The sequence below is a fragment of the Sus scrofa genome, chromosome 2, assembly GCF_054392235.1.
Source record: "Sus scrofa isolate SSC_HxYL_T2T_F1_AM1 chromosome 2, Sscrofa_HxYL_maternal_Yorkshire_Landrace_v2.0, whole genome shotgun sequence".
In the NCBI taxonomy this organism is placed as follows: domain Eukaryota; kingdom Metazoa; phylum Chordata; class Mammalia; order Artiodactyla; family Suidae; genus Sus; species Sus scrofa.
In genome coordinates this window covers 157073609-157087816 of record NC_139384.1, presented here as the reverse complement: position 1 = coordinate 157087816, position 14208 = coordinate 157073609, and the positions used below count along the sequence as shown (strand labels likewise).

General features: G+C 38.4%; 1 protein-coding gene and 1 long non-coding RNA gene across 2 annotated transcripts in view; one reads left to right on the top strand and one right to left on the bottom strand.

The window, feature by feature from the left end:
- The window catches only part of LOC146405807 (uncharacterized), a 382566-nt gene that overhangs the window by 60617 nt on the left and 307741 nt on the right, over positions 1–14208 (bottom strand). The gene's annotated exons all lie outside the window — the stretch shown is intronic.
- Positions 1–14208, top strand: part of LOC146405808 (uncharacterized) — a 502014-nt gene that overhangs the window by 417149 nt on the left and 70657 nt on the right. Inside the window, exon 3 of the mRNA XM_085014918.1 lies at positions 8145–8237. Within this exon, the coding sequence (XP_084871044.1) occupies positions 8145–8153 (9 nt within the window). The 3' untranslated portion in view covers positions 8154–8237. The remainder of the gene's footprint in view (positions 1–8144; positions 8238–14208) is intronic.

Sequence of the window (14208 nt, the reverse complement as noted above, 5' to 3'; positions counted from 1 at the left end):
CATTGAGGAAACAAGTTCCTTTGGGATCTAATTTCAGCGCACCTCTCTGGCATTACCTGCTCTGCTCTTTTTGCCTATGCCCTTTACGCCCATGCAACCCTGGCCTTCTCAGAACTTTGCAGAAGGTGCTGGATCCTCCAGCTCTTATCTGTCATCTCCCCTCCTTTCCACATGGTCAGCTCTTCATACTTCAGGACCCTATTTAGACACTTATCTGCTATGAGATCTTCACAGGTGTTTATCTAATAAAGAGTAAGAGAAACATTTATAGAAAATTAAAGTACATGTACATATTGTTATGAAAACTTAGTATTTTCTTAGAAAAATTATCTGCCTACCTGCCTTCATCACTCTCTCCCTCCATATCTGTATAAAAACTTAAAGTACTTATAACTTCTTAGTTACCAGTTCAAATACAATCTATAAATTTAATCCTCTCAGTGACCCTTTGACAGATGAGAAACAAAGACTCCCAAACTTCAGTAACATATCCAAGTTGCACTTCATAGGGGCAAAATGGGAATTTAAACAAAAGCAATGTTTCCAGAATCCATGCTATTTAACACCACTCAATTTATCAGTGAAATTCTGTATGTTGTATAAACCACTATTAATCATTTATGCATGCATCATGCAACTTTACAGTAATTTATTATTTCTTTGTTTGTGTTTCTTACATGACTCTAAGACCAAAGACTATTTTGTTTACATTTTTGTAATGTTGGCAGAGTTCTTACCATACAGAACTATTTGGTGCAGGTTGTACAAATTTTGGAGGCTGGTTTCCTCGCATGATCAAGTCCCTTGACTTTTGTCTTATCTACCGCTAAGGATTGAAATGTTAATCTTCTCATTATAATCAAATTTAATTATTGCGGTTATATTTCTGTGCCCAGAGGTGAAGACTGTGTGTTCTCAGTAAGTCAAAGTAATAAATGAACATAGTCAATTACAAGGTAGGTCATTTGATGGTTCTAGAAATAGAAAATGCCTCCATAATATCATTTCAGATTCCAGAACCTCCACCCTAAGTGGGTGGGGAATCCACAGGGGAAATAGCTACCAGAGAAACTTAATGTGATCAGGGAAGTAATAGGGGGAGTTTACTGCATATGCAACAGATCCTACTGCTTGCAAATTAAGAATTTCTCAAATTAAGTAATTAGATACTTCAGATATTCTCAAAATTGGTTAAATTTGAGAATATTAAATTTGGTGAGGTATTTAAAATGTAGTGTCCCTAAGTCTTGGGGATGAATTTGATATTGGTAAATGAGAGAAATGGCCAGGTTTCTGGCTTTGACTGGTTGTAAGAATGTTCCAATAATAAGGAAGGGACATACTAGAGGAAGAGCAAATCATATGCATTCCCTCAAACCAGGGTGGGGGCAAAACAATGGGCAAAATATATAATGGTTCTACTGCTTTCAATACACATCTTTTCATTTGGGAATTATAGAAATCCAAATAGAACTAATTTAATCATAAAATAGAACTTTGTTGGCTTTAGTAACCAAGTTTTTTTATTACTCAATAAATTTTATTATATTTATAGTTGTACAATAACTATCACAACACAATTTTATAACATTTCCAACCAAAACCCTTAGAGCATCCTCCCACCCCCAACCTGTCTCATTTGGCAACCATAAGTTTTTCAAAGTCTGTGAGTCAGTATCTGTTCTGTAAAGAAGTTCATTGTGTCCTTTTTTAAGATTCCACATGTAATAGCATTTGATGTTAGAGTCTCACTGTCTGACTGACTTCACTTAGCATGATAATTTCCAGGTCCATCCATGTTGATGCAAATGCCATTATTTCTTTCCTTTTAATGGCTGAGTAATATTCCATTGTGCATATGTACCATATCTACTTTATCCACTCCTCTGTCGATGGACATTTAGGTTGTTTCCATGTCTTGGCTATTGCATATAGTGCAGCAATGAGCATTGGAGTACATGTGTCCTTTCAAGTCATGGTTTTCTCTGGATAGATGCCCAGGAGTGGGATTACTGGATCAAATGGTAGTTCTGTGTTTAGTTTTCTGAGGAATCTCCATACTGTTTTCCAGAGTGGTTGCATCAACTTACATTCCCAACAACAGTGTAATTAAGGGGTTCCCTTTTCTCCACACCCTCTCCAGCACTTACTGTTTGTAGACTTTTTGACGATGGCCATTCTGGTTTTATTTTTTTATTTTATTTTTGTCTTTTTGCTATTTCTTTGGGCCGCTCCCGCGGCATATGGAGGTTCCCAGGCTAGGGGTCGAATCGGAGCTGTAGCCACTGGCCTACGCCAGAGCCACAGCAACGCAGGATCCGAGCCGCGTCTGCAACCTACACCACAGCTCACGGCAACGCCGGATCGTTAACCCACTGAGCAAGGGCAGGGATCGAACCCGCAACCTCATGGTTCCTAGTCGGATTCGTTAACCACTGCGCCACGACGGGAACTCCCATTCTGGTTTTGATTTGCATTTCTCTAATGATTAGTAATGTTGAGCATCTTTTCATGTCTTTTTGGCCATCTGTATGTCTTCTTTGGATAACTGTCTGTTTAGATCTTCTGCCCATTTTTTGATGGTTTTTTTTTTTTGGTATTGAGCTGCAGAAGGTGTTTATAAATTTTGGAGGTAACCAGGTTTTAATAAGGGTAGATGTAGATTTGGTGTTAGGGACTAATTTGAAAATGGGTACTCATGATTCTGATTTTATTTATTTATTTGTATCTAACTACAGTTGATTTATAATATTGTGTTAGTTTCAGATGTACAGCTTAAGATTCTTTTCCATTATAGGTTATTATGAGATACTGAATAATATTCCATGTGTAATAGAGTAGATCTTTATTGTTTATCTATGTTGTATATAGTGGTATGTATTTGTTAATTGCAAACTCCTAATTGGTCCCATCCCACATTTCCTCTTTGGTAACCCTAAGTTTGTTTTCTATGTCTGCAAGTCTGTTTCTGTTTTGTAAATAAGTTTATTTGTATTATTCTTTTTTGTCCCACATCTAAGGTATATAATACTTGTTTTTCTCTTTCTGACTTACTTCATGTAGTACAGTCCTCTCTAGGTCCTTTCACCTTGTTGCAGATGACATTATTACATTCTTTTTTATGGCTGAGTAATATTCCATTGTATATGCACATCTTCTTTACCTATTCTTTTGTTGACGGAAATTTAGTTTACTTTATGTCTTGGCTATTGTGAAGAGTGAACACTGGAAACAATAAAAATTTTGTATATACTGTATACATAGTGACATATAAGGTTGTTAGCTGTATGGGTCTATGTAACAAACATGCTTATCAAGAAGTAGAACATTGCTACCATCCAAGGAAGTTCTTTAGTATCCCTCTTTCCACAATACCTGCCCCTAAAAAACACTTTATTATTATTCATGACAGATTTAATCATTAAAGCTAAAAGCTCCTATTCTGATTTCAAGAACCATGTGTTTTTTACTTATTCTGGAACTTCGCATAAATCAGCTTTATGAATGCCCTCTTTTATGATTGGCTTCTTTCACTCAGCATGTTTTTTAAGATTCATCCACATTATTGTGCTTAATAAAAATGTGTTTTTTTGAACCATGAGTATTATTCCATTATATGAATGTGGTACAGTTTATTCATTTTCTTATTGATGGACACTTGGGTTTTCCAGTTTTAGTGATTATAATTAAAGCTGCTATTCTTGTAAAATATTTTTTTTAGGGGCTCACATTGTCATCCTCTTGGATAAATAGGAATTCAGTTGTTATTCACAATATAGATATATGTTTACTTTTTAAAGAAACTGCGAAAGAAATTTTAAAGAGGTCATCTCATTTTACCATCTCCTACCAGTAGGGTATGAGATTTATCATTGCTTGCTTGTCAATGATTAGCGATACCTGCCTTTTAAATTTAAGGTAGGCCAGGCTAAGCCGAGGTGTTTGGAGGTTGGGTGTTGTTAAATGCTTTTTTGACTTGCAGGATGGGTTTATTGGGAAGTAGCCCTGTTGTCAGTCAAGGTAGATCTGTACATTATAGCTTTGGCTATTGTAATCCAAAGAATAGTGGTTCCTCTGGAAAGAACACACATCTGACACATTACCCTTCCCAACTGCATTTTATAGAGGCAACACAATCGAAAAATTCTGAATCTATAAATAAAGACAGGTTTTGGATTTCCAGCTGCATATTTTACAGCATGGTTGTATGCACGTTTTAATTGGCCATTCATTGAAAAGGGGAAGAACAATAGAGAAACACATGGAAATGATACTGAACAAGAATGACACCACCCGCTCTCACCACCTCAATATTCATTGAGGTCAGTGCCCAAGGATTTTAAATTAGACTTCCTTTCTGGAAAGAATTATAAGATTCCTTTAGGCATTCCAAAATAGAGACCTGAACTCAATAGTGGAGAGGAGACCCAAGCATCTGCCTTCTCTGCTGACCGAAATATAGTGTTTTTCCTTTAAAATAATGTTGAAGGAAGGTGAACCTTTAAACCTAAAGATTTGCAGCTTAACACTCTAATTTATTTCTCCTGGCAACAGTGGCAATGTTCCTAGATTTATGTAGAGAAGAAAAAATGTAATTCCTCTATCTGAAATGGACAAAACTCTAGAAAAAAAAAATTGAGGATTTTGACCTTCACCATTAAAAGAGGAAAATAGACTTTAGGAATGTAACACTCTATTGTCCAATCCTCTGAGGATTTTGGAAGGTAATTACAGAATGGAATTTATGTACTCATAATATTTAAAATTAAGCATAAGGCTCAGACATCCCTAATACTACGGAATTAATGTAATCTTATCAACTAACGATAATGGATGAAAAGTTTAGAATTTAATGAAGCGTGAGAGAAACGACAGCAAAGTGTTTATTGACTAACCAAGAACTTGCAAATTGGGAAGGGGCTATGTGAATCAGCCTCATCCCTTCTGGGCTTGATGCAAAAGCCCAGACAGGAGAATTCTAAATGTCTCTCTACTTCAGCAAATCACTAATTGTGGCTTTGTAATTTGTTTAAAAATGAGGCTACTTTTTTACTTTGCATGAAATGTGGTGGTGTTCATTAATATGCAGGAAATATGCTGATCGCAGTAAGAGAAAAAGCCTGAATCTGGACCAACATCAGCACCATGTTTCTTGAGCTTATGTAACTGAAACACGTGGTGGTAGCCTAAAATAATTGGTTGGCACCGAAAGTTTTCTTTGTGGTCCCTGAGTCTGTTTCTTCTTAAATTTAGTTATTGGTGTCTGATTACTGCTCCCATGGTCTTGGCTCCCTGGGGTTTGAGATGAGGCGAGAATGCCAGAGGGCAGATAAACTTCTTGGATTTCACAAAAAGCAGCCAAGGATAAACTTAGAGCAGTGATATCCTGGACTCCCAGTGTCTCTTGCATGATTAAAAGCAGCGCTGGCTGCTCATTCTGTTCAAATATATTAAGAATTTTTTAGTAATTGTAATTTATTTATTTTTTATCTAGGAAAGGAAACATGCTTATTGTACAGAATGTGAAAAATTCATCTAAGCAAAGGGAACAACATATGTATCTTGGTCTCTTTTTCTATTTTACAAATCGTATCCCTTCATCCCACTTACTCTTTCCAACACCCACGTACAAAACTTGAGAAGAATGGAAAAACAGGAATTGTACATTTTCCTTACTGTCATATCCTGAATACTTGCCCACGTCATGAAGATTTTGTTGAAGTGTCATTGTTAATGCCTGTTTAATATTTTACTGTAATTTACCAAATTATTTCCCTCCTGTCAGATATATTTAAATACTTCACGAGTCATATGAAGTCATGATTTTCTTCCTGGACTCTTGCCTCTAGCTGTCTTCCAAATAGTGGTGTTACTCAACTCTTCTCCTTTTTTTTTGTTTACTTTTGTCCTTCATTAATTTTATCCATTTCCATTTTCCCCAAAGCCCCATCTGTATGTTAGTGACTCCCTAAATATTCAGACCTCTCTTCTGAGTCTGCAGCCCTGTATTCCTCTGTCTCTGCTATATCTTTGCACAGGTTTCCATGAGTAGCGTAAACTGAAAAAAGTCTTCAAACTTGCTCCCTGTGCAATGTGCTTCTTGTATCTTTTCACCCAATTAGCCATATCAGAACCTTGGATATAGTCTTGAGTATCTCTTTGTCTTTTTGAGTTTGCACTTGGTATGGAATAATCTGCTTTGGACCAGCTGTCTGCCTGGGGTCACATGGTGCGAAAAGGGCTGCTGCCAGGGCTACAGCAGCAGTGGATAAGGGAATTTTGCACAGAAATGATTGAGAGCAGGTCACAGATCCTGATCAGCATGTCTAACTCTGTTCTCTAAAACCTTCGGAAAAAGAACGACCGTGGTAATGGCAGATACATTACGTACTGCATGCGTACTAATGAATGTAGCGTATGTATCACTCTATGTACATAGTGCACAAATATTTTTTGAATACCGTATTGACATGGAAGACTCAGACATAGTGTATTCTCTAATTTCCGGACGTGTAGATGCACATGAAGATATGTGGTTCGTGTGAGAGAGTAATATGAAAAGAGTGGGGTGGGATTGAGTGTCATACTGAAGAATCTGGGCTTTTTTTGTAGATGAAGGTAGTAGATGCTAGGAAGGGGACGGGCTTTGTGCAGGCACAAATAACAGGGTGTTGTCTGGGGCACATGCTCTCTCCTTCTTGCATTGCCTAGGGGCCGCTCAGCTGCAGATACTGGAAGATCTGGCTGCCACTCAGTGCTAGGACTCACACAAATGCCACCCAAGGGGACATCCAAAGTACCACATGGAGCAAAATTTGATTAATTAATGAGCTATCATTAATGAATGATTAATTCTGTCTGTGGGGCAGAAGCCCATGGACAAATGTGTGTTCTCTTCTTCCCTCAGGCAGAGAGTGCAGAGAGGCTTTTCATGAGATTTCTCCACTGTCCAATAGGATCAAGAAGTCAGTTGTTTCCCAGAGTACAAGAATGCTCAGAACATAGGCTTGAGTTGATGCTTCTGGTCCCTGTCTCTCATGCCTGTTGCTTAAATAAACTACTTCTGCACCGGCTTTCATTGTGGAGTAGGCTCTGAGAGAGTCTTTGCTGAGGAAGGAGGGGCTAAAACTGCCTTTCCCCAGAGAGCCCTTCTCAGTCTAAATCAGAAGACCTTTAAAAACCTCACACTTTCCCCTCAGGTTGTTATTACGCTTAATTTAAAAAAAAAAACAAAACAACTTGTATGACAATATATGTACAACTCTCTCTCCCATTTGACTGTACAATCCATGAAGCAAAGACCATGTCTTTATTTTTTACACGTTATCATATCCTCAGAACCCAATACACATCAATACGTAAGCAGAACAGTGAATAAGATGTTAGGACTTTCCTCCAAACCCCCAACTTCTGTGTGTTGTCAAGAGCTTCCTACTCTTGTTCATTTTTGTTGGAGGTGGGGGTTAGTGAGACAGCTCTAACTTATCTAGCTTAATTTTTTTCTCAGCATTCTCTGACTTTATCATTAGGGGTGATTGAAAAATATATTTGACATTAATTAGGATGAAGCAGCATTGTTAATCCTCTCACCAGATTTACAATTTTCTGATCCAGTTTCCTCACCCCAGTCTTGTGCATTCCAGGTAAAATACCCCATCCCCAGGTCATGGCTCCTGCAAGAGCAGATGATCTGCCCATTTCCAGAGAACCAGTGCTTGGTTCTCTGACCTACCCTGTGACTCTTTCCAAAGGATTCTTTGAGGATTGGCTGTGGCCAGCGTAATTTAAAACAAAGCAGAAACATATCGAATACCCCTTTGGTTTTTACGTGGATATACACAGCCCCACAAAAGGAGAGGCCAGCAGCCCTGTTTGACAGTTGAGGAAAATGAGGCTCAAGGAAATGAAGCGAACCCCCCGCAAGTCCACACAGCTAATGAGCAGTCTCATTCCACACCCTGTGCTGCTAACTATTGCATTTAAGGGATGCTTGAATCTGCTAAATTTCAGCTTCGTCTTATGAACAGTGGGGTTTTTCCTGCCCTGTGCCATCACTGTCAATCCTTCAGGGCAGCTGAGAAGTATCTTAATCAGGGCCTTTGACCTTGTCATTCATTTTTTTCTTACTGTTCACTTAACTGCAGGCACCCTAAGGAATGGAAATGGAGCTGCTTCAGACTTCACAGAAGCAGGCATGGCTAAAGAGACCCCCCCAAAGACCTCACAGCAAGCCCAGGGTAATGCTTTTTCATATTAATAAACTCTCTCTCCTCTCTCTCTCCTCTCCACAAGCTTCCTCTCTGTCTGCCTGCCTGCTTCGTTCCTTTAGATGGAAATAAGGATAGCAAATCAGACAAATATTTTCATTTAATTTTCTTTATTTTTGCTGAAATGCAAGTTTGTTTAAAATTGACCTCAGAGGATTTATGGGAGTTTTTTTTACTATTGGGCACTGCAACAATTTAAACTGTAGTTTCTTCTTGGCACTGAATCTAGATCTGTGGAAATAAATCATGGTGGAAAGCTCATTATTTCTTAATTACAGTACATATTAGTATCTTGTTTTAAAATTTTTCCAGTGGGTTAAAGAACATTTTGGTTTAGAGGGAACTTTCTGCTTAACCTTTCTGTTAGAATGACATTGATGACATATCAGAATAACTAATTTAAAATAAAAATGGGAAGTTGTTGCTGTGGTGCTGTGGGTCAAGGATCTGGTGTTGTCTCTGTGGGAGCTCAGGTCACTGCTGAGGCTCAGGTTCAATTCTCACCCTGGCATAGTGGGTTAAGGATCCAGCATTGCTGTGGCTGCGGCATAGGTCACAGTTGTTGCTCAGATTCCATCCCTAGCCTGGGAATTTCCACATGCTGTGGGTGTGACCCACCCCATACATAAAAAAATAAAAATGGGACAAAAAGACAAACATGCTGGAATAAAGAAACATGCTTAAATACTCTGGAGATGAGCCAGAGGAGAAACGTTCGTTTTGTTTTTTCCTAACAGTTCTCTTTTCATACATCTGGAGTAAGTCATAAGGAAGACTGATAAACTACAGTGTTGATTTTGTTCCAGGTGGCACTGCAGGTAGGCAAATTTATTTTGCATCCAAAGAAAGATTAGGTTAAAATTAACTCTGTTTCGAGGACTTAAGTAATTAACAGTCATCCCCAAAAGTTGTAAAATTAGATTTTAAATTGTATATACTTGAATAACTTTCAGTATATTATCTAAATCCATCGAGAAATCTCCTGCTATATAAAAACTTAAAGTACAGCACATTGAGATTAGGGAATGATTGAAATGAAGATTCCCTTTAGCCAGTCCTTAAGCCCCGTGTGTGAGAGCTGTAGGGCTAAATCAAGTCCTCGCCATGGCTCTGTGGTGAGAATACAGGCTCATCACAGCCTTTGCTCCTTTCATTGCTCAAAACCATTGCTGCAACTCTTTGTCCCTTCAATTCAGGTCACCTGGCCAACCTTTCACTCTGCAAACGTTTAAGGAGCACCTGCCACCTGCCAGGGACTGTGCTAAATGCTGGGAACAGAGTAGTGGACAGGGCATAAATGGTTCCTGTTCTCACAAAGCTGTCAGTTTAGAGGGGAGAAGGGAGTGACGAAGCAAATTAGAGGTGAAATAAATGTTACCAAAAAGTTAGGAGAGAAAGAAAGTAGGTATAACAGGGGGGCCAGCAAACAAGATCAGTGTGACTCTTGGGAAAGGCATGATCTCCTTTTTGAGACCATAGGAAAGTGCAACATTTATGAAATAATAGCTATGCTAATGATATGACTAACCACAACCAGCATTTGTTTAGTGTTTACGATCTGCAAGGCTTTAAAATAACTCCATAAACTTTAAATGCACTCTGGTAAGTGAAAGAAACCAATCTAAAAAGGCTACATACTGTATGACTCCAACTATGTGACAGCCTGAAAAGGTGAAACTATGGAGACAGTAGAGAAAGATGAGGGGGATGGGGAGGGAGTGGGAGGGACGGGGAGCTTGGGGTTAATAGATGCAGACTATTGCCTTTGGAATGGATAAGCAATGAGATCCTGCTGTATAGCACTGCGAACTATGTCTAGTCACTTATGATAACAGGAGAAAAAAGAATGTATACATGTATGTGTAACTGGGTTACCATGTTGTACAGTAGGAAAAAAATAATGTATTAGGGAAATAAAATAAAAAAAACACTTGAAATAAAAAATAAAAATATTTATTATAAAAATCAAAAAATAATATATAACCAGATTTATCTAAGATAAAAAAAGAAAGATGGGTGGTTGCCAGGGGTTGGGGGTGGGGAGGGGATGAGTAGGTGTAGTACAGGAGATTTTTAGGGAGTAAAACTACTCTGAATGGTGCTGTCCTGTTGGAGGCATGTCATCCATTTGTCCAAATACATAGAAATTGTAACCAAGAATCAACCTGAACATAAAGTTTGGACTTCAGTACGTATCTGGGCTTATCTCTTCTAAAAAAGGTACCACACCAATACAGGCAGTTAATAAGGTGATGGGGGGAGTGAGGCGGTATATTGAACTGCACTTTCTGCTCAGTTTTTTGTAAACCTAAAACTATTGCAAAAAGTTTGTTTGTTTTACTTTTTTTAGGGCTGCACCCAAGGTCTATGGAAGTTCCCAGGCTAGGGGTTGAATCAGAGCTACAGCTGCCGTGGCTGTACGCATACTATGCACACCACACAGTGCACACACAGTATGCACACCACAGCCGAAGTACGGTGAGATCCGAGCCACATCTGTGACCTACACCAGAGCTCACCAAAACATCAGATCCCCAACCCACTGAGCGAGGCCTGGGATCAAACCCGAATCCTCATGGATACTAGTCAGATGCTAGTCACAACAGAAGCTCCCCCAGCCAAAAGAAGTATTTTAATTAAAACAAAACAACCAAAAAGTCTCTATGAGGAAGGTACTAAAAGTAGCTTCAGGCCAGGGAACAGACTCAGAGACTTGCCTGATTTTCCACAACCAGTGCGGAGCTGGATGAACTAGGACTCAAATCCAGGTGTAGGTGCCTGTTCCTCTGTCAGGTAAGACCAGAAACCCCTCACAATTTCCGCACCTCCCATTTCTGCCCTGCAGGCAACTCACCTCTCTTCCTTCTGCTGTTAATGGGCTCCTTGTGCCTCTGGGCATGTGGAATGAAACCTCAGCAGTGTGTGTTTTTCTCCCTTTTCTTTCTTAAATACCTGCAACTGCAGTCATTCATCTGATGGATCCTCCTTCCACTGTGTCTCCTGGCTCCATCCTTCCTTGCCCATGTTTGAGTCCCTACCACAAGTCGGCCACACAGTCATCAATCTTCTCTCATTCGCTTGCCTCTCAGTGATTTCACCTGCTTCTGGGCGCATGGGTTCTTGTTTTTCTCCCTTCATTTCCCTGTACTAACTCCAGACTGATCGTTGGAACAATTTTTAGCACCATGTAAGGCTCTTGACAGCCACTGAAGAGTAAATACTTCTGTAAGAACGGTGGTTTTCTAAAGCATTATGTCTCAAATGGAATAAGGAAAATAATGAGGATGCTATTGCGGGGAGTGTTGTAACAGCGTATCTTCCGTTAAGTTTAGCTGTCCAAACATCAAAGCAACATTTTGGCGTCAATCTAAACAACTATGGTGGATTTACTATTTGAGTACTGGGCTCACATTTTTTATTTTATGAGCATGGCCACTTCTTTTTACCTCCTTAACCCTGTTCACACGTCTGTAAGTAGTCACACAATGTCTCCTTGTTTGAGTCATCTGGGTGAATTCCATTTTCTGCTGGCATGCTTACTAATAAAGAGGACATTCAGCGCATATTTGCCAAACTGATTGAGAACTGAAAAGCATTTCTGGTTTTTGTTGTTGTTGTATTTGTTCAATTTAGCATACATTTTTTTACAACAAAAACAAACCAAGTCAAAATGCCTTTCACTTCTTTCTCTGAACTCCTACTTTACGTTTTGTTTGGAATATTCTTATTGCATTTTCAAGAAAGTGTGATTTTCCTGTAGATGCAGCTTAATTTACAACTTTGTTCTATTTGTGTGATTTTTATAAAAAGGTGTCTTAGCTGCTCTTCTTTTTCTAAAGAATTATGTCTCCAATGGAATAATGAAGATAACAGGAAATAAAATTTAAATATATACATGTTTTTCATATAGCTGTTTCTCAGGAACACCTATACAGGTTAAATTATGCACAAAAAGATCACTTTATTCGCCTAAAATTCTGTTTTACTTACTCTTTCCTGAAACAACTATGCTATTAGAATGGGGCTTGGTAAACCTTTTGTATTTCAACTATTTTCACTGGAATTATTAGAATAGATTTTAACCGATTGCTTATTAAATGATTTAATTGTTCTTCTCTATGTTAGGCTAATTTGCATGCCTCCTATTGCTCATATTTTCCTCTCACAGGCACATCTAAAATCATTACACCGATTATCTAAGTCATAGCTGTCACCTTAAGCATTTCCAGTAAGTCACATGTGAGAACTGAAGCCTACACCTCAGTAACTGAGTGATTATTTGCAGTGCCTTGTAAGACTGCCTGGATAACCTCGGACAAGCCCCTTCTCTCTCTGCATTTCGTTGTCCCACCTGGGTGATGGGCCTGATAATACCTTCCTTTATCCAAAACACCTTTCAGACCACGATGCAAATAAGGAGATAGCCACTTAATTCTATGTCTAGAAAAGTGCACTTGATAATGTTATTTAATATCTTATAGTCCCTCAAGTATCAAAATCCGCTGAAACATACTTCAGTGAGTCATAGCTGGAAGCTCTATGTTTAGAAAACAAATCATACAGTTTATATTTGAATAAATTTTTGTCACAATACTCATAAAATGACACACATATATAATTATTGGTATCCTTTTTCCTTTCCTTTCCTTTTTTCCATTTTTGCAAAATGAACAGTGCCCTAAATTGCGCATTTTCTTTCATGTCTATGGTCCTCAAGAGGAAAACTTGGGAAATATATTCTTGTTTGGTGTGACTTTGCTTTAGATATTTTATAACCATTATAGGGAACTTACTCTTATTGCTGTTGGATTTTTTTTTTTAGTACAATAGCCTTTCTTTGGAATATTTCTTTTTCTCTAAAGAATGTTATCGCTTGGATTTTCTTAGCAGGTGCTTTGCTTTGGTATTTATGTTCTAAGTGTTTTAGTAAACGTACGAAAATAGTGTTCACTGGTAAAGTTAAGAGAGGAAATGAGGAAGCTGTGGCTTTAGGTTGAATAAACACATTTAACTATATGGAGATTAACCTCTTTAACCTGGAGCCAAAATGGGGAATATAAGAAAGAGATGAGCTAAAAAACATTTCAGGTGGACAAATGGCTTCATGTATTATCAAGCAATGGATTATCTGTAGCAAATTTTTCATTCTGAATCCCTTTCATCTATCCATTTTTCACATTTTTGAGATCACAATTTTTTTTTTAAAACAGGTAGGATGTGATAAGGGAATAATAATAAGCAACGCCACTAGAGCAGCAAGGCTAACTGCTTTAACAGGAGCAACAAATCATTTCAAATGTAACACCATATACCCTTACTTCTCATTGATATAATGTTAGTTCAGTGTTTCCTTCATAGACAGATCCAGACTCCTGTCCTGTGTTCCACATGTTCTGGGTCCTTGAGATTGTCTGTGTTTAGCCCACTGGTAGGGATGGATGAGGAGCAAGTCTTGAAGGTATTTATGAGTCAGGCCAGTAAGTGACACCTTAATTCACCTTGCAGACTAGTCTCATGGACATACCTAACTTCTGGAAGGCGGGGATGTTAATTGAGTAGATTACCAAGGAAAAAGAGGATGATGGGTGGCAGTTAATCAATATGTCAGGTACTGTTCTGAATTTTGTTATAGAGCAATTCATTGACTCCTCAAGAATGACCCTAAGAAAGAGATCTTAATTGTCCCATTTTCCAGATGAGGAAACTAAAGCGCAAAGATGTTTTTTAACTTCGTTGAGGCGTAGAACTAGTAGGTGGCTGAATTCAGGATGTGGGATAAAGTAATCTGGCTTGAGAACCCACTTCTTCACTGTTGTACATTCTGCTTATATTCACAGACAGAGTTTACCCCGTCATATTCCTATTCACTATATGTAGAATAGAAATGAGTATTAAAAAATGTCTTTATGAATTAGGCTTAAACAGTGACACTGTCTAGGAT